We start from the raw sequence: 21,011 nt of genomic DNA, 5'->3' as shown, positions 1-21,011 counted from the left end.
TTGAAGCAAAGGAGGATGAGAGGCAACTTGAAAGAGAAATGAAAATAAGAGGAATATTAGAGAGAGTGGACAGTGAATTTCTTCCTAGGGTGGAAGAGGCTTATGAAAGGGGGCATAATTTTAAGGTGATTGGAGCAAAGTATCGAGATAGATATAGAATGTAGAGGTATCAGAGGTGGGTTTTTTTTTTAAAGACACACACACACACACACGTGTACAGAACACTGCCTGGGGAGGTAGGGACAGATACGTTCGGGACATTTCAGAGACTCTTAGATGGGCACATGGATGTTGGAAAAATGGATGGCAATGTGGGAGGGAAGGGTTAGATTGATCTTTGAGCAGGTTAAGGGGTCAGTACAACATTGTGGGCTGAAGGGCCTATAACATACTATACTGTCGTATGTCTAATTTCTTCTGTCAGGTGGTGGTGAATCTCTGGGTTCCTTTGCCCCTAAGCCCAAGGGTGGTAAAGGCTGGGTATTAGATTTAGTGAAGGTGAAGATTGATAAATATTTGAGTACATCTACACGAAGCACTGTCACAGGAGAGCATCATCAATCATCAGGAACCGCTTCCCAACCCCCACCACCCAGGCCATGCTCTCTTCTCACTGCTGCCATCAGGAAGGTGGTACACGAGCCTCAGGACTCACACCTCCAGGTTCAGGAACAGTTATTACCCTCAACCATCAGGCTCCTAAACCAAAGGGGCTAACTTCACTTGTCTCATCATTGTAATGTTCCCAAAACTTATGGACTCACTTTTAAGGACTCTTCATCTCATGTTCTCGATATCTATTGCTTATTTATTCATTATTATTATTATTTGTTTATTTGGTAATTGCACAGTTTGTTGCTTTTTGCATACTGGTTGAACAAAAGACAAATGATCTTTCATTGATTCTGTTATGGTTATTATTGAGTATGCCCACAAGAAAATGAATCTCACGGTTTGTATGTGGTGACACATGTGTACCTTGATAATAAATTTGCTTTGAACTTTGAATTGCAGGTTCTGGCATAGAAGAAAGATTGAGGTCGGCATTGATCAGCCATAGTCATCTTGACCGACGGCCAGGCTCCGAATTCCCCATGTTCTTGTGTCAGCAAGTGGGAGGAGACAGGATATTCAAATGAAAGGTTTCCTATGGTGAGCAATGCTGGAATGGGGTGTAGAATTGTTACTTTCCTTGCAGTTTAACTTTATACTTGCCTGTGTTTTAATAAGTCACCTATAAACATGTGGGGTATATGAGATGTCCAGGAAAGGGTTGCCACTCTGGTGAAGGGGCTTGTCATGTCCATTCTGGGGCAGCTCACTCATCTTTGGTCCCCACTAGTCACTCAGTTCTCACTTGTGGCTCCAAGTCACTGTTTGCACGCAACAGCAGCCACACCCTGGCACACCGTTTCCATAGGCAGGTTAACCAGATGAGAGTCGCCACGGGCCTCCTACCCCAGTGAGATAGGGACATCCCTGTCCTAGCATGCAAAGTCAGCTGTGGACTGTGCAGATAAGATCTACAGTGAGATCTAACGGGCAGGAAGATGGGTCTACAACGCTCTGTGGAGAGTGAAGGGCATGACCAGGCACAGAACACGTCATGGTCATCTACTGCGACCAATACCCCAGTTATAATGACTACTGGATCTGGACTTCCGAGGCCAAGACAGTGGAACTGTCCCAGTGCAATGGCATTTCCACTTTAAAACCTCCCCCTCACAGGGTCTCCTGTCACTGTGACAAACACCACCACAAAACATACGGGTTGTGTCAATGACCAACACAGTCCAAAGATTGCGCTGGGTAAGTGTAGCCACGCTTCCATTGGCAACGTAACATGATCAACGAGCCCAACCCGTACGTCTCTGCAAACCGGTACTCACCGAGCCCAACCCGTACGTCTCTGCAAACCGGTACTCACCGAGCCCAACCCGTACGTCTCTGCAAACCGGTACTCACCGAGCCCAACCCGTACGTCTCTGCAAACCGGTACTCACCGAGCCCAACCCGTACGTCTCTGCAAACCGGTACTCACCGAGCCCAACCCGTACGTCTCTGCAAACCGGTACTCACCGAGCCCAACCCGTACGTCTCTGCAAACCGGTACTCACCGAGCCCAACCCGTACGTCTCTGCAAACCGGTACTCACCGAGCCCAACCCGTACGTCTCTGCAAACCGGTACTCACCGAGCCCAACCCGTACGTCTCTGCAAACCGGTACTCACCGAGCCCAACCCGTACGTCTCTACAAACCGGTACTCACCGAGCCCAACCCGTACGTCTCTGCAAACCGGTACTCACCGAGCCCAACCCGTACGTCTCTGCAAACCGGTACTCACCGAGCCCAACCCGTACGTCTCTACAAACCGGTACTCACCGAGCCCAACCCGTACGTCTCTACAAACCAGTAATCTCCGAGCCTAACCCGTACGTCTCTGCAAACCGGTAATCTCCGAGCCTAACCCGTACGTCTTGCAAACCAGTAATCTCCGAGCCTAACCCGTACGTCTCTGCAAACCAGCACTCACCGAACCCAACCCGTACGTCTCTGCAAACCGGTAATCTCCGAGCCTAACCCGTACGTCTCTGCAAACCGGTAATCTCCGAGCCTAACCCGTACGTCTCTGCAAACCGGGACTCACCGAGCCTAACCCGTACGTCTCTGCAAACCGGTACTCACCGAGCCCAACCCGTACGTCTCTGCAAACCGGTTACAGTTAGACAATGAACAACTGCTGGGAAGCTCAGCAGCTCAAGAAGCTTTTGTTGGGGGAAAGTGAAGTGTGGACGTTTCTGATTGGGACCATACATCAGGATGAGAGTGGAGGGGGAAGATGATTGGGAGTAAGGGGAGAGGCGAGTCAGGAACCGGTTGGTGATAAGTGAGGGATAACCACCATTTACATTTAATTGTTCAGTGAATTTTCCAATAATTATGATACAATTCCTTCTGTATTTTTCTAGAAGCTTCTTAGTTTTCAGTAGCAGGTGTCACACTGCATGAATCCTGCCGTTTCATGGGTTAGTTGTTATCACTGGAATTTTGTCACCACTTCTCTGAGAATCAGACGACCACGACTGTTTTTTTTCCTTTGTTCTTTCTTGCTTGCTTTCAGCTCTTGTAACATTAAATTAAAAAGCCAGAAGCAGAAAGTTTTACTCATTCTTCACTTTCGAAGAACATTTGGATCACAAAAGCATCAGGGTTCAACTGTGGGACCACCACAACCATCCATGGGAGGACGTCTGCCATCTTCTTCCAATCTAGTCTAAACAGGACCACAGACCCACATTGGCGCCATATCCTGGAGAGAGGCCCAAATGAAACGCCGAGCATCGAATGACCCATCCACATTGATCCAACATCACTCTCCCCACATTCCATAAGACATAAGAGCAGAATTAGTCCACTCGACCCATCAAGTCTGCTCCGCCATTCCATCATGGCTGACAATCTATTCCTCTCAACCCCAATTTCCTGCCTTCCTCTTGTCACATTTGATACTCTGATAATCAAGAACATATTAATCCCCACCTTAAATATACCCAATGACTTGGCCTGCACAGCATCCTGTGGCAATAAATTCCACAGATTCACCACCCTCTGGCTAAAGAAATCCCTCCTCATCTCTGTTCTAAATAGTCATCCCTCTATTCTGAGGCTGTGACCTCTGGTCCTAGATCCACCCACGAAAGGAAACACCCTCTTCACATCTACTTTATCCAGACCTTTCAATTTTCAACAGGTTGCAATAAGAAACCGCTCATTCTTCAGAACTCCAGCACGTACAGCAGGGCCATCAAACGTTCCTCATGTTATCCCTTTCATTCCCAGAACCATTCTTGTGAACTTCCCCTGGACCCTGTCCAATACCAGCACATCTTTCCTTTGATAAAGGGCCCAAATCTGGTCTAACCAATGACTTAAAGCCTTAGCATTACATCCTTGCTTTTGTATTCGAGGCACCATCCTGGTGAACGCCTTCCATTCGCTCTCCAGCACACTCGGCTGGCAACTTACCCCTGCGGTGGATTCTTGTCCAGCCACCCGGCTTTGATGAGAGGGCAGAGCTGACTTGTGTCCATGGTGCGGCTGGAGGGAGGGGTCGAGGAGATCGGGACTGCAGCCGGCCTCTTGGAGGGACTGCTCTCCTCCTCGTCCGCTGCCTCATCTTTCTGCAGCTTGGCCAGTCCAAGGTTGTCAGAACTGGAGCACAGGTGAGGCCTGAGAGAGATGGGAACAGAAAAAATATAAAATTATAGCAGAGTACAAACCCTTCAGCCCACAATGCTATGCCGACCTTTTAACCTGCACCAAGATCAATCTAACCTCTCCATAAGACATAGGGACAGATCAGGCCATTCAGCCCATCGAGTCTGCACCGCCATTCCACCACAGCTGACTTATTATCCCCCTCAAACCCATTCTCTTGCCTTCTCCCCATAACCTTTGGCACCCTGACTAATCAGGAACCTTTCAACCTCTGCTTTAAATTTACCCAATGATTTACCCACAGCAATCCGTGGCAATGAATTCCAGAGTCTACTGTTGAAAGAAATTCAAACACTCCTCATATATTAACTCTTTTGTTCCTGGAATCATTCTTGTGAACCTCTTCTGGACCTTCTCCCAATACTAGCATATCTTTTAATGGATAAGGGGCCCTTCCTGCCCGCATAACCCTCCACTTTTCTTTCATCCAATTGGCTAAGAGTCTCTTAAATGTCCCGAATGTCTCGCTCTCTCTCTCTGTCCTTGTCTGCACGTGTGTCTCTGTCTGTCTGCATCTGCCTGTGCTTTTCTCTGTGTGCGTCGTCTTAGGCCAAGACCCTTCATCAGGACTGGAAAGGAAGGGGGAAGAAGCCAGAATAAAGAGGTGGGGTGAGAGAACGGAAGACTACCAAGGTGAGAGGTGAAGCCAGGAGGCTGGGAAAGATAAAAGGTTGGAGATAGGAGAGGAGAGTGGTCCGTGGGAGAAACAGAAAGAGGAGGAGCACCAGGGGGAAGAGATAAGCAGGTGAGAGGAAAGGTTAAGAGGCCATAGTGGGAATAGAAGAAGAGGGAAAAGGGATGGGGAAAAAAATTACCGGAAGGAGACATCAATGTTCAAGCCATCAGGTTGGAGGCTACCTAGACAGAATAAGACGTTCCCCATTTCCACCCAGAGGAGGAAGAGGAGGTCATCGACTGACATGATCAGAACAGGAACGGGGATGGGAATTAAAATGGCTGCCCACTGGGAAATTCCACTTTTGGTGGATGGAGTGGAGGTGCTCGACAAAGCAGTCCCCAGTTTACTGACGGGTCTCACAATGTTGAGGAGGCAGTATCAGGATCATCAGATACAACAGACGAGCCCAACAGTTTCACGAATGAGTTTCACCTGAAAGGACTGTATGTGGCCCTGGACGGAGGCAAGAGAGGAGGTGAACAGGTATGTGTAGCGTTTCTGTGGAAAAACAGCAGATCGACCCAACCAGAATGCCTTCCAATTAGCAGATATACCCCAGGAAGCCCGTTTAGCTGAAGAGAATCCCATATTGTACTCACAAATTGATCATCATTTCGTAGTCATCTGCATTGTCCTCGTCACTGAAGAAGTTACTCGGGCTTTCCTCAGCGCTGTCTCTCTCCTGTCAAACCAACCAGCCAAAAGCACCGTCAAACTTGCAAAGGCACTTCTGTGTACTTTATCTTCAGATTTTAATCAGGCATCGGTCACACCACATTTCAAGTATTCCGCGCGGTATCTATCCCCATATCTAAAAAGGACGTGCTGCCTTTGCGGAGGGTCCATAGGAGGCGCGCAAGAATGATTCCAGGAATCAAAGAATTAACGTACGAGGAGTGCTCGCTGGCTCTCAGCCTGGGCTCATTAGAGTTTTTAAAGAATGAAGTGCTATCTCATCCAAATTGAAAGGCCTTAATAGAGTGGACGTGGAGAAGGTGGTTCGTATAGGAGGTGTGTTTAGGACCAGAGGGCACAACCTCAGGACTGAAGGACATCCGTTTAGAACATAAGTTTCTTCAGCCAGCTGGTGGTGAATTTGTGGGATTCATTGCCACAGACAGTTGTGGAGGCAAGTCATTGAGTAGATTTAAAGGAGAGTTTGATAGGTTCTTAATGAGTAAGGGTGTCAAAGGTTAAGGGGAAAAGGCCGGAGAATGGGGTGGAGAGGGAAAATAAATCAGCTGTGATGGAATGGCAGACCAGGCTTGATGGGCTGAATGGCCTAATTCTGCTCCATTGACTTATGGTGTTGCATCCTTTATATTACACCCGAGATAGATGTACCGTGGGGAGCATTCTACCCAGTTGCGTCACCGTCTGAGGGGCCACTGCACAGGATCGGAAAAAGCTGCAGAAGATCGGTAACTCAGGAGCTCCACCACGGGCATGAGCTTCCCCAGCATCACAGACATCTTCAAACTTGGATTCCTCAAAAATGTGGCTGCCACCATCACCCAAAATGTGCCCTCTTCTCATTGCTAGCCTCAAGACACACACTCAACAATTCAGGAACAGCTTCTTCCCCTCCACCATAAGATTTCTGAATGGACAACAAACTCATGAACACCACCTCACTGTTTTTTCCCTCTTTTCACACAACTTAATTAATTCAATTTTTTATTTTCAGTAAATATTTCATATTGAAATTTATAGATTTTTTTAAAATAATCATTATGTGTTGCAATGTACTGCTGCCACAAAACAACAAATGCCACAACATACGCCAATGATGTGAAACCCGATTCGGATTCATCTTGTGGAATGATGCGATTTTAATTCAAAAGCTCCAGCATCCGGGCCATGCCATCTTCTCACAGCTATCATCAGGCAGGAGGTACAGAAGCCTGAAGCCCCACACCACCAGGTTCAGGAACAGTGACTTCCCTTCAGCCATTGGGTTCTTGATCCGACCGGCACAACCCCAATCACTACCTCAGAACAGCAACACTGAACACTTTGCACTAGAATGGACTTCGTTCTAAGTGTGTTCTTTCAGCTCAAATGAACCAGCTGCTTGAAGCAGGCTCCCGCCCTGACTGGCTAACTCAAGGAAGGACAGTACTCCTAATGGACGATCCTCACAAAGCAGGAACACCATCAAACTACCAGCCAATAACCTGCCTGTTAGTAACATGGAAGCTCCTATCGGGCATCGTAGCCACCAAGCTAAAGGACTGTGTGTGAACTACTGAGCCCTGCTCAGAGGGGGATGGGTAATGGAACCAGAGGCTCCAAGCACCAGCTACTAGTAGAGAAAGCAGTCTTGTGAGACTCCAGGACGTAATCAACCTAAGCACAGCCTGGATCGATGACCAGAAAGCATGCAGCTCAACGCCTGTCTCTGTAAAAGGTCAACAAGACACTACGGACCTTCATCAAGAACCCAATGGGCTGTTGCAGGACAATGCGAGAAGCTAACTCAAAGCCAATAGCACAAGTGTCCGTCAGATGTGGAATACACTAGGGCAATGCACCATCCCCACTGCTGTTCTGCATTGGCTTGAACCCCTCGGTCAGATCATCTCAGAGAGTGGAGATGGGTACAGCTTCAAGAGAGGAGTGACCATCAGCGGCCTCCTGTACATGGATGACATCAAGTTGTATGCCAGAAATGAAAGAGACATTGACTCACCAATCTACCTGACAGGTGTACAGCAGAGACACCGGGATGCCATTTGGATTGGAAAAGTGCAGCCGGATGGCAGTGAAAAGGGGCAAAATCGTCAGGACTGAAGGAGTCGAGTTACTCGAAGGCCACATACCAGATGTACAGGACAGCTACAGATACCTGGGGATCCTGCAGGTGTGTGGAAGCCATGATGAGGGCACAAAGGCGGCTGTAACATCCAAGTACCTCCAAAGAGTGAGAGGCTAAAAAGGCAGCTGAATGGGAGAACGTCATCTGAGCCATCAATGTGTTCGCCCTACCAGTCATCCAAAACCCAGCCGCAATACCGTGCTGGCCAAGGAACAAACTGGAAGCAGCTGAAATCAAGACCCGGAAACTACTAACAATACATGGAGGATTCCATCAAAGCCCAATGTTGAGCCACTGTACACTCACCGGAATAGAGGAGGGTGGGGACTTGAAAGTGGCAAGGCCACAGTCCTGGAGGAAATGTGAAACCCATAAACATGTCAGGAAGATGGCTCCAAAGGACGGCTTGCTAGGAGCATACATCAGACAGAAGTGGTGAAGCAGATCCAGAGGACCAGCGGCCATGGTAGGACAAGCCACTGCATAAGATGTACCATTGGCAGATATCAAACGAGGCTGACTTAAGAAAGTCCTACCAATGGCTGGAAATGGCAGGGCTGGGGGACAGCACAGGGGCACTGCTAATGGCTGCACAAGAAAGGTGCTCAGCACAAGAGCAGCAGAAGCAGGGTTCTATCACACCAGACAAGACTCAAGGTGTGGGCTGTACAGGAATCTGGTGAAACTGTCCAGCACATAGTAGCAGGGTGCAAGATGCAGGCAGGGCCAGCACACCCTGAGCGGCACAACCAACCTGCAGGGTTTGGGTGCAGGAATGTCTGTGCTGAGGACGGATTGGGCACTCCCCAAGTCCAAACGGGAGACAGCCAAGAAGATAGTGGAGAATGAGAGAGTTAAGATCCTGTGGGACTTCCAAATACAGACCATCAACCAGACATAGTCATACTGGACAAGGAAAAGTAGAAAAGCAGCAACTTTCGGATGTGACAATCCTGAGTGACAGTAATATCAGAAAGATTTTGAGAAGCTGGAGAAATACCTGAGCTTGAAAGAACAGGTAGAAAGGATGTGGAAGGTGAAAGCCAGTGGTGAAAGGGGCACTTGGAGCTGTGACACCCGGACTGGGAGAGTGGCTCCAACAAATCCCAGGAACATCGGAGATCTTGGTCCAGAAGAGCGCATTACCAGGACAGCAAGGATACTGTGCCAAACCTTCAAACTCCGAGGCCTCTGGTAGAGGACCCGAGTTTGAGGGAAAAATACACACACACACCACCTGTAACGGGTGAGAAAAATATATAGATAATAATAGAAAAAATATAAATTATTGTGAATACATATATCCTTACAGTAATTCACTTGTTCTCTATTATGTATCGCATTGTAATGCTGCCACAAAGTGAACAAATTTCATATGCCGGTGATATTAAACTGATTCTGGAAGGAAGGGGGAAGATGCCAGAATAAGAAGGTGGGGAGGAGGAAGGGTGAGGGGAGGGGTGAGGGTAGGGGTGAGGGTGAGGGGGGATGAAGTAAGAAGCTAAACGGTGATAGGTGGAAGAACAAGGAATATAGAAACATAGAAAAACCTACAGCACAATACAGCCCACAAAGTTGTGCTGAACATGTCCCTACCTTAGAAATTGCTAGGCTTACCTATAACCCTCTATTTTACTAAGCTCCGATATGATAGGAGGGGATTGGACCATGGAAGAAAGGGATGGAGGAAGGCCACGAGAGGAAGGTGACGGGCAGGTGAGGAGAAGAGGCGGGAGGAAGCAAGAAATGGGGATCAGATAGAGAAAGTGGGAATGGGAAGAAACTACTGAAATTAATATTCATGCCATCAGGTTGGAATCTTCCCAGAATGAATACAAGGTGTTGCTCCCTCAACCTGTGTTCGGCCTCAAGCTGGCAGTACAGGAGGCCATGGACCAACATGTTATCATGGTCCATGAAGTCAAATTGAAATGGGGAGCACCAGGAGGTCTGGCCTTTCATGACGGACAACAAAGCAGTCAACCAACTGTGTTGGGTGTCACCAAAGTAGAAGAGGCCATACAGAGAGCACTAAATAAAAAGATAACCTCAACAACTCAAGGCAAACCACTGCTAACTTCTGGTAATTTCTCCCAACCCACGTTCACCCCTCAGAGAGCAATAAATCTGGGCTCCGACACCCAGAGCTATAACAGCATCGTGCTAACCGCCATGCTACCGTGGCATCGAAGATGGAAGTGTCTGTTGTAATCACCAACGTGGCCCAACCCACCAGCATCCAACTTCCCCACTTGAAGCTTCCATGTGGGCTCTGATTCCCCAAAGCCACCGAGCAAGATCGGGAGCGTGGGACCCTTCCCAACCCAACACACACACACACCCACCCACCCACAGTAAGGGTAACAGGGTTGGCGATCTCACCGAGAATGGGCTCTGGCCAGCATTGTCATTACTGTTCATCTCAGCAGCGAGGTCGAGGCTGTCATCCGGGGACCTCTGCTCGCATTCCGTAATCAGCGACGGAGCCGAATCTGTCAGCAAGGAAACACATAGGAGGTTAAACGCGGGGATGCAGAAGACTGGGCCAACCTTGGAAACATCTCGGCCAAGAAAGCTGATCGGAACTTCTACTCCCTCAGGATATTCAGCAAGTCCCCTCTGACCCTCTCCAATTGTTCGAAAGCATCCTGTCCATGACAGGAACGTGAGGAAAGGGAGAGGATACGGGCATTGCGTCGGCAGAGGAGATTAGCTCAGTTGACCACCTGATTACTAATTTATTTGGTCTGGCATCATATTGTGGACCAAAGGGCCTGTCCCTGTGCTGTACTGCTCTAAGTTTTATGTGACTGCAAGAAACCGTAGAATTCTGACAGCGCCCAGTACATCACTTGCAGCCTCCTCTTCACGGACTCTATCTACACTTCGGTAGAGCAGCCAGTGTACTCAAAGACCCCACCCCGGACATTCTCTCCTCTCCTCTCTCCCGGTGGGCAGAAGACACAAAGACTGAAATCACATACTACCAGGCTGAAGGACAGCTTCTGCACCCTGTTACCAGGCTATTGAGCAATTCCCTAGAATAAGATAGCCTCTTGACCTCAATCTACCTCAACACATCCTTTACACCTCATTATCTACCCGAACTGCACTTTCTCTGAAACGGTAACACTTCATTCTGCATTCTGTTATTGCGTTAACTTGTTCTACCTCAGTGCACACATGATGAAGTGACCTGTATCATATAGCATGCGGGAAAAAGGAGCTTTTTGCTGGTACCACAGAGCACAAGACCATAAAGACATACATGCAGAGTTAGTGAGTTGTTAGTAGACATGCTGGAAGCATGGTGACACTTGTGGGATGCCCCCCCAGCACATCCTCGGACTCAATATTTCACTGTACTTGTCAAATAAAGCTATTCTTTAAATACCTTCAACGTTCCAGTTTTTATATTATATGCCTGGAATTCAGAAATGCAGAATCGGAGCCAGGTTTAATATCACTGCCATATGTCGTGAAATCTATTCCCATGCAAGAATAAAGGCCAGATGCCTTCCCAGCCAATCTTTCCACGCTCAGGAAGCTGCCACGATGGCCGTCAGGGCTGGCTTTGGGCAGACACGCTCTGCACTTCCCAGCCCTGGGGAAAAGAGTTCAGCCATTCACTCACCGATGTCCCTCATAGGGGAGACACCCCTATAACAGCACTGTACTGCTGCGTTTAAAAAAAAATCATGAAGTGTGAATGATGATAAACCTGATTCTGATATGGGTCTCTATTGTGGACTGAGAGTGGGAAGCGGACAGGGAGAGGGGAGTCACGGTTGGGAAACGGGGAAGAGGGAGAGGAGCAGGAAGCACCAGAGAGACATTCTGTAATAGAAACATAGAAAATAGGTGCAGGAGTAGGCCATTCGGCCCTTCGAGCCTGCACCACCATTCAGTATGATCATGGCTGATCATCCAACTCAGAACCCTGTACCTGCTTTCTCTCCATACCCCTGATCCCTTTAGCCACAAGGGCCATATCTAACTCCCTCTTAAATATAGCCAATGAACCGGCCTCAACTGTTTCCTATAGCAGAGAATTCCACAGATTCACCACTCTCTGTGTGAAGAACTTTTTCCTCATCTCAGTCCTAAAAGGCTTCCCCTTTATCGTTAAACTGTGACCCCTCGTTCTGGACTTCCCCAACATCGGAAACAATTTTCCTGCATCTAGCCTGTCCAATCCCTTTAGAATTTTATACATTTCAGTAAGATCCCCCCTCAATCTTCTAAATTCCAATGAGTATAAGCCTAGTCGATCCAGCCTTTCTTCATATGAAAGTCCTGCCATCCCAGGAATCAATCTGGTGAACCTTCTCTGTACTCCCTCTATGGCAAGAATGTCTTTCCTCAGATTAGGGGACCAAAACTGCACACAATATTCTAGGTGCGGTCTCACCAAGGCCTTGTACAACTGCAATAGAACCTCTCTGCTTCTGTACTTAAATCCTTTTGCTATGAATGCCAACATACCATTTGCTTTTTAAACCGCCTGCTGTACCTGCATGCCCACCTTCAATAACTGGTGTACATTAACACCCAGGTCTCGTTGCATCTCCCCTTTTCCTAATCGGCCACCATTCAGATAATAATCTGTTTTCCTGTTCTTGCAACCAAAGTGGATAACCTCACATTTATCCACATTAAATTGTATCTGCCATGACTTTGCCCACTCACCTAACCTATCCAAGTCACTCTGCATCCTCTTAGCATCCTCCTCACAGCTAACACTGCCGCCCAGCTTCGTGTCATCCACAAACTTGGAGATGCTGCATTTAATTCCCTCGTATAAATCATTAATATATATTGTAAACAACTGGGGTCCCAGCACTGAGCCTTGCGGTACCCCACTAGTCACTGCCTGCCATTCTGAAAAGGTCCCATTTACTCCCACTCTTTGCTTCCTGTCTGTCAACCAATTCTCTATCTACATCAATACCATACCCCCAATACCGTGTGCTTTAAGTTTGCACACTAATCTCCTGTGTGGGACCTTGTCAAAAGCCTTTTGAAAATCTAAATATACCACATCCACTGGCTCTCCCCTATCCACTATACTAGTTACATCTTCACAAAATTCTATAAGATTCGTCAGACATGATTTTCCTTTCACAAATCCATGCTGACTTTGTCCGATGATTTCACCTCTTTCCAAATGTGCTGTTATCATATCTTTGATAACACGACTCTAGCATTTTCCCCACCACCGATGTCAGACGAACCGGTCTATAATTCCCCGGTTTCTCTCTCCCTCCTTTTTTAAAAAGTGGGGCTACATTAGCCACCCTCCAATCCTCAGGAACTAAGACAGAATCTAAGGAGTTTTGAAAAATTATCACTAATGCATCCACTATTTTGTGGACTACTTCCTTAAGCACTCTGGGATACAGACCATCTGGCCCTGGGGATTTATCTGCCTTTAATCCCTTCAATTTACCTAACATCACTTCCCTACGAACATGTATTTCCCTCAGTTCCTCCATCTCACTAGACCCTCGGTCCCTTACTATTTCCGGAAGATTATTTATGTCCTCCTTAGCAAAGACAGAACCAAAGTAGTTCAATTGTTCTGCCATGTCTTTGTTCCCTATGATCAATTCACCTGTCTCTGACTGTAAAGGACCTACATTTGTCTTGACCAATCTTTTTCTTTTCACGTATCTATAAAAGCTTTTACAGTCAGTTTTTATGTTTCCTGCCGGCTTTCTCTCATAATCTTTTCTCCCCTTTCCTAATTTAGCCCTTTGTTCTCCTCTGCTGGTCTCTGAATTTCTCCCAGTCCTCAGGTGTGCCGCTTTTTTTTTTGATAATTTATATGTTTCTTCTTTGAACTTGATACTATCCCTAATTTCCCTTGTCAGCCACGGGTGCACTACCTTCCCTGGTTTATTCTTTTGCCAAACTGGGATGAACAATTGTTGTAGTTCATCCATGCGATCTTTAAATGCTTGTCATTGCATATCCATTGTCAACCCTTTAAATATCATTTACCTGTCTATCTTAACTAATTCATGCCTCATACCTTCAAAGTTACCCTTCTTTAAGTTCAGAACCTTTGTTTCTGAATTAACTATGTCACTCTCCATCTTAATGAAGAATTCCACCATATTATGGTCACTCTTACCCAAGGGGCCTCACACGACAAGATTGCTAACTAACCCTTCCTCATTGCTCAATACCCAATCTAGAATGGCCTGTTCTCTAGTTGGTTCCTCGACATGTTGGTTCAGAAAACCATCCCACATACATTCCAAGGAATCCTCTTCCTCAGCACCCTTACCAATTTGGTTCACCCAATCTATATGTAGATTGAAGTCATCCATTACAACTACTGTTCCTTTATTGCACGCATTTCTAATTTCCTGTTTAATGCCATCCCCAACCTCACTACTACTGTTAGGTGGACTGTACACAACTCCCACCAGTGCTTTCTGCCCCTTAGTGTTTTGCAGCTCGACCCATAGCGATTCCACATCCTCCAGGCTAATGTCCTTTCTTTCTATTGCGTTAATCTCCTCTCTAACCAGCAATGCTACCCCACCTCCTTTTCTTTCCTGTCTATCCCTCCAGAAATACATAGAAACACAATAGAATCGATAAAAGGCTGTACATAACAAGATGGCAAACAACCGATGAGCTAAAGGCAACACACTGCAAATACAAAATCAAAGCATAAATAAATAAATAAATAAATAAATAAGCCGTAAATATCAAGAACATGAGATGAGGAATTCTTGACAGTGAGTCCATAGGTTGTGGGAACACTTCAATGAAGTTGCATGAATTTATCACTTTTGGTTCAGAACCTGATGGCTGAGGGATAATAACGGTTCCTAAACCTGGTGGTGTGCTAGGCCATTCTGCTCCCATGTCTAATGTTTTATGCTCTAATTTCACATGTTCTTACCTCAAAACATGATACCTTGTGTGAACCCTCAAAATGTCTTCCATAAATCTAAATACCACATCCAACTCTCATCTCTTTTAGCAATCACATCCTCAAAGAATCCTGCACCATCGTTATTCCTGATTTTCCCTTCCTAAGTCCATGTTGGTTTTGGGCAACCCCATTTCACGTTAACGTTGCAGCTCTGTAAAACCCTAGTGAGATCACATTTGGAATATTGTGTTCAGTTCTGGTCACCTCATTATGAGATTATCTCGTCAAATAAAATATCTTCATAAGTTATAATTTTTTTCATTTCCTGCTCCTTGCTTCTCTAAAATTACTGACAGTTTTTGTTCAGGAACAATTCCAAAACCCTTGGAAGACATTAGCCAGAGAATCCCTTATCTCTAAATTCACCTCTGACAAAACTGGACCATGTTAAACATTAGCTCCTTGGAATTTATCTGCTTTCAACACATGCTACAGATGCTAGAAATCCAAAGCAAAGCAACTCAAACACACATTAAAATGCTTCTGGGACTATTCCAAAATCTTGTGATCCTCGAAAGATCATGATTAATGTCTCCACAATCTCTTCAGCTAACTCTTTCAGAACTCTGAGATGTATACCATCTGGTCCAGGTGACTTATGAAGGACCCCATGCACCCCTCATACAATCTCTTCTCCCTCCTGCTGTCTGGGAAAAGGCACTGAAGCATTCGGGCTCTCACGACCAGACTATGTAACAGTTTCTTCCCCCAAGCTTTCAGATTCCTCAATACCCAGAGCCTGGACTGACACTTTGCCCTATTGTCCTGTTTATTATTTATTGTAATGCCTGCACTTTTTTTGTGCAGTTTGTGCAGTTCAGTGTAGGCCTGTAGTCTAGTGTAGTTTCCTCTGTGTTTTATTACGTAGTTCAGTCTAGTTTTTGTACTGTGTCATGTAAACCATGGTCCTGAAAAACGTTGTCTCATTTTTACTATGCACTGTACCAGCAGTTATGGTCGAAATGACAATAAAAGTTGACTTGACTTGATTTACCTTCAGACCTGTCAGTTTCCCCAAGAACCTTCCACCTAGTAATGGTAACTTCACCCACTTTGTGACCCCCAACACTTGGAACTTCCACCATACTGCTAGTATCTTTCACAGTGAAGACTGATGCAAAATACTTATTCAGTTCATCCGCCAGTTCCTTGTTCCCCATTAATACCTCTCCGGCAAACACCAGGAAATCTGCAGATGCTGGAAATTCAAGCAACACACACAAAATGCTGGTGGAACACTGCAGGCCAGGCAGCACCTATAAGGAGAAGCACTGTCGACGTTTCAGGCCAAGACCCTTCGTCAGGACAAACTGAAAGGAAAGATAGCCTCCAACCTGATGGCATGAACATTGACTTCTCTAACTTCCATTAATGCCCCTCCTCCCCTTCTTACCCCATCCCTGACATATTTAGTTGTTTGCCTGTTCTCCATCTCCCTCTGCTGCTTCCCCCCCCCCCCCACTTCTCCCGAGGTCTCCCGTCCCATGATCCTTTCCCTTCTCCGGCTCTGTATCACTTTTGCCAATCACCTTTCCAGCTCTTGGCTTTATCTCACCCCCTCTGGTCTTCTCCTAACATTTCGCATTTCCCCCTCCCCCCACTACTTTCAAATCTCTTACTATCTTTCCTTTCAGTTAGTCCTGACGAAGGGTCTCGGCCTGAACCGTTGAGTGTGCTTCTCTTCATAGATGCTGCCTGGCCTGCTGCATTCCACCAGCATTTTGTGTGTGTTGTTTGAATACCTCTCCGGCATCACTTTCCACAGTCCAATATGTACACTCGCCTCTCTTTTACACTTTATGTACCTCAAGAAACTTCTGGAATCCTTTTTAATATTGGTTAGCTTACCTTTATATTCCACCTTTCCCTTCTTAAAGACTTTCTTAGTTGCCTTCTGTTGGTTTTTAAACACTTCTAAATCCTCTAACTTCCCACTCGTTTTTGCTTTATTGTATGCACTTTCTTTGGCTTTTATGTTGACTTCTCTTGTTAGCCACAGTTGTGTCATCTTGCCTTTAGAATACTTCTTCCTGTTTGGGATGCATACATCCTGTGCCTTCCGAATTGCTTCCAGAAATTCCAGCCATTGCTGCTCTGCCATCATCCCTGCCAGTGTTCTTTTCAATTCTGGCCAGCTCCTCTCTCCTGCCTCTGTAATTCTCTTTACTCCACTGTAATAGTGATACATCTGACCTTAGCTTCTCCTTCTCAAATTTCAGGGTGAATTCAATCATATTATGATCATTTTCCCCCAAGAGTTCTTTTGCATTAAGCTCTCGAATCAATTCTGGTTCATTGCACAACATCCAATCCAGAACAGTTGATCCCCTAGTGGGCTCAGCTGCTCTAAAAAGCTGTCAGGTAGGCATTCTAAAAATTTCCCCACCTGGAATCCAGCACCAACATGATTTTCTCCATCTACCTGTATACTAAAGTCCCCCCATGACTATTGTAACGTTGTCCTTTTGGCCTGCATTTTCTATCTCCCGTTGTAACTTGTAGGCGACATCCTTACTACTGTTTGCAGGTCTGTATACAACTCTCATCAAGGTCTTTTTACCCTTGCAGTTCCTTAGCTCTACCCACAATGACTTGACACCTGCCGACCCTATGTCGCCTCTTTTTAAGATGTGGTTGGGAAGATGTTGGAGTCTATTACTAAGGATGAAATTTCAGGGTACTTGGTGGTACAATGCAAAGTAGGCCAGAGTCAGCACTGTTTACTGAAGGAGAAATCAGGCCTGACATTACAGGAAAGATACTCGCATGGATAGAAGATTGGCTGACTGGCAGGAGGCAAGGAATGGGAATAAAGAGGGTCTTTTCTAGTTGGCTGCCAGTGACTAGTGGCATTCTGAAGGGATCGTTGTTGGGACCAATGATTCGGATGAAGGAATTGATGGCTTTGTGGCCAAGTTTGTAGACAACATGAAGATGGGTGTAGGGGCACATAGGGCTGAGGACACAGTGTCTGCAGAAGAACTTAGATTAGAGGAATAGGAAAAGCAGTGAGAGATAGAATGCACTGTCCTGCTTTACATGATCATGCTCGTTCACAGAAGGAATTAAGGTGTGGACTATTTTCTAAATGGGGAGAAAATTCAAAATTTAGAGGAGCAGAGGGACTTGGGAGTCCTCGTGCAGGCCAACTGCAGGTTGAGTCTGTGGAAAGGAAAGCAAACGCAATGTTAGCATTCATTTCGAGAGGACTAGAGAAAAAACAAGGATGTGAAACTGAGGCTTATAAGGCATCGGTCAGACTGCACTCAGAACATCATCAGCAGTTCTGAGACCCTGAGACAAGATGTGCTGTCATTGGAGAGGGTCCGGAGGAGGTTCATGAGAAAGATCCCAGGAATGAAAGGGTTAACATATCAAGAGCATTTGATGGCTCTGGCCCTGAATTCACTGGAATTTAGAGGGGGGGGGGGGGTGTTGAATCTCATTGAAACCTATCAAGTAATGAAGGTCTGGATAAAATGGAGGGGGGGGGGGGGTCCAGGACCAGAGGGCATAGCCTCTGAATAGAGAGGTGTTTATTTCAAACAGAGATGAGGAGGAATTTCTTTAGTCACAGGGTGGTGAATTTGTGCAATTCATTGACACAGATGGCTATGGAGACTAAGTCACTGGGTTTACTTAAAGCAGAGGTTGATAAGTTCTTGATTAATCAAGGCATTAAAGCTTACGGGGAAGGCAAGAGAATGGGGTTGAGATGGAAAATAAATCAGCCATGATGGAATGGTGAAGCAGACTCGATGGGCCAAATGGCCTAATTATGCTCCTATGTCATCTGGCCTTAAGCAGCCTCATATGTAGCACCCTATCAAATACCTTCTGAAAGTAAACAACATCCACTGACTCTCCTTTGGCCTATAATTTCCTTCCTTCTGTCTCCCTTCATTGTTAAAGAGTGGCGTGACCTAATCACTGTGGTAGGACATCCCCCCCCAATGGTATCCAGAGCAGTATAGTTATTATTCAGGGTAACAGCCATAGGGGTACTCTGCACCCACAGTTGCCTCAACCTCCCCTTAGAGTACTTCTTCATCTTTGAGATGAATCTATCCTGCGACTTCTGAATGGCCCTCAGAAACTCTAGCCATAACTGTTCTGCCACCATCCCTGCTAGTGTCCACTTCCAAACAACCTCAGCCAGCTCCTCCCTTACGCCTCTGCAGATCCCTTTACACCACTTTACTAACCATACATCTGATTTTATCTTCCTCCCCTCAAACTGCAGAGTGAATTCCATCATATTATGATTATCGTACCCCCAAGGGTTCCTCTACCTTAAGCTCACTAATCAAATGTGCTTCATTAAACACCACCTGTCCAGAATTGCCTCTCCCTTAGTGGGCTCATCACAAGCTGCTCTTAAAAAAAAACATCTTGTAGGCATTCTACGAATTTCCTTTCCTGGGACTGTTACATACCCCGTGGGCATCTTGTGACTGTCTTATGACCATGATGTAATTGAGTATCTAGTGAGCATGATGCATTGGTCTTGTGATGGTGGAGTGATGTAATAGGCTGCCAGTGTGAGGTCACATGATGTAATTTTCCCGCTAGTTTGAGGTCACGTGATGCAGGAACGACCTTATTGGATCTTCGTTCAAGGAAATAGTAACCTGCATCTGAGATAATCCCTGCTGTAAGAGCAGAAAGGTTTGGGCTCAGTGTTATTAGCCAAGGAAAAGGTTAGTTCCTTTAAGCCATTTTTATTTCCTTCGTTGTAAATCCTTCGGGCAATGTATATTTCGGCTGGGATCAGCAGTAACGTCACGTCGTCAAGGAATTAGTTATTTCAGGAAAGTTTCTCCTAATCGACTGTGTAAATCATTTGGACTTTTGCACTTACTACTTTTAAGAACTGTGTTCGCATTTATCACTTTAAGAACTGTTCGAGTTGCTGTATAGCAGTTAACTTCCGGTTAAGTTAGTCATTTGTTTAGTTTTCATTTGTTGTTGAGCTGAGTTTAAATAAATGTTTCTTTGTTTAAAAAAAACCTGTCTCAATTCTATATTCATTGTTGCCGTATTGTAACAGGACCCAGCGCCAACCTGCTTTTCCCAATCCACCTGCATACTGAAATCCCCCATGACTATCGTAGCATTGCCCTTAGAAACGTAAAAACACAGAAAACCTACAGCACAATACAGGCCCTTCGGCCCACAAAGTTGTGCCAAACATGTCCCTACCTTAGAAATTACTAGGCTTACCCACAGCCCTCTATTTTTCTAAGCTCCATGTACCTATCCAAAAGTCTCTTAAAAAACCCTATCATATCTGCCTCCACCACCGTTGCCAGCAGCCCATTCCACACTCTCACCACTCTCTGAGTGAAAAAACTTACCCCTGACATTTCCTCAGTACCTACTTCCCAGCACGTTAAACCTGTTTCCCCTTGTGGCAATTATTTCAGCCCTGGGGAAAAGCCTCTGACTATTCACATGATCAATGCCTCTCATCAGCTAATACACCTCTATCAGGTCACCTCTCATCCTCCATCGCTCCAAGGAGAAAAGGCCGAGTTCACTCAATCTATAAGGTATGCACCCCAATCCAGGCAACATCCTTGTAAATCTCCTCTGCGCCCTTTCTATGGTTTCCACATCCTTCCTGTAGTGAGGCAACCAGAACTGAGCACAGTACTCCAAGTGGGGTCTGACCAGGATCCTATACAGCTACAACATTATCTCTCAGCTCCTAAATTCAATTCCACGATTGATGAAGGCCAATACACCGTACGCCTTCTTAACCACAGAGTCAACCTGCGCAGGTACTTTGAGCTCCCTATGAACTCAGACCCCAAGATCCCTCTGATCCTCCAAACTGCCAAAAGTCTTACCATTAATACTATATTCTGCCATCATATCTGACCTACCACAATGAACCACCTCACACTTACCTGGGTTGAACTTCATCGGCCACCTCTCAGCCTTTTCTACTTTTACTACTCGCCTTTTCTCTTGGTTACCGCTAACGCTCAATTCTGCAGAGGGAATGCGCCAGGCTGTACTCACATTGCTTCAGCAGGTCGAAGTGAAGCCTCGGAGGACAGCTGGTGCCACTCTGATGCGGTAGGGAAAGCTTGGCCCGCGGTATGAGCAAAGGAGGGCTCCGGTGTCTGGCCTTAAGTTCGTCCAAGTTCACTTTAGGTGTGGTGCTAAATGTAAGAACAAAGGGACTAAGTTATAATTCCCGGAAGGCAGGTAATGCTTCAGAAAGCTCCAATGAATGAATGAACGAAACATCAGAACCACAAAGCCCCCCTCCCAC

The 21,011-nt window shown here is 46.1% G+C and overlaps 1 protein-coding gene across 9 annotated transcripts in view; it reads right to left on the bottom strand.

Moving 5' to 3' along the window:
* The window catches only part of LOC132391014 (arf-GAP with Rho-GAP domain, ANK repeat and PH domain-containing protein 1-like), a 284,897-nt gene that overhangs the window by 102,215 nt on the left and 161,671 nt on the right, over positions 1-21,011 (bottom strand). For all 9 annotated transcript variants that reach the window (XM_059963618.1, XM_059963617.1, XM_059963620.1 and 6 more), the window contains 4 exons: positions 20,756-20,898; positions 10,159-10,268; positions 5,558-5,640; positions 4,028-4,231 (listed from right to left, as the gene is read on the bottom strand). In XM_059963618.1, coding sequence (XP_059819601.1) covers positions 4,028-4,231; positions 5,558-5,640; positions 10,159-10,268; positions 20,756-20,898 — 540 coding nt within the window. The remainder of the gene's footprint in view (positions 1-4,027; positions 4,232-5,557; positions 5,641-10,158; positions 10,269-20,755; positions 20,899-21,011) is intronic.

Source organism: Hypanus sabinus, chromosome 3 (genome assembly GCF_030144855.1).
Source record: "Hypanus sabinus isolate sHypSab1 chromosome 3, sHypSab1.hap1, whole genome shotgun sequence".
Classification (NCBI taxonomy): Eukaryota; Metazoa; Chordata; class Chondrichthyes; order Myliobatiformes; family Dasyatidae; genus Hypanus; species Hypanus sabinus.
This window is presented reverse-complemented; position numbering and strand designations above follow the sequence as displayed.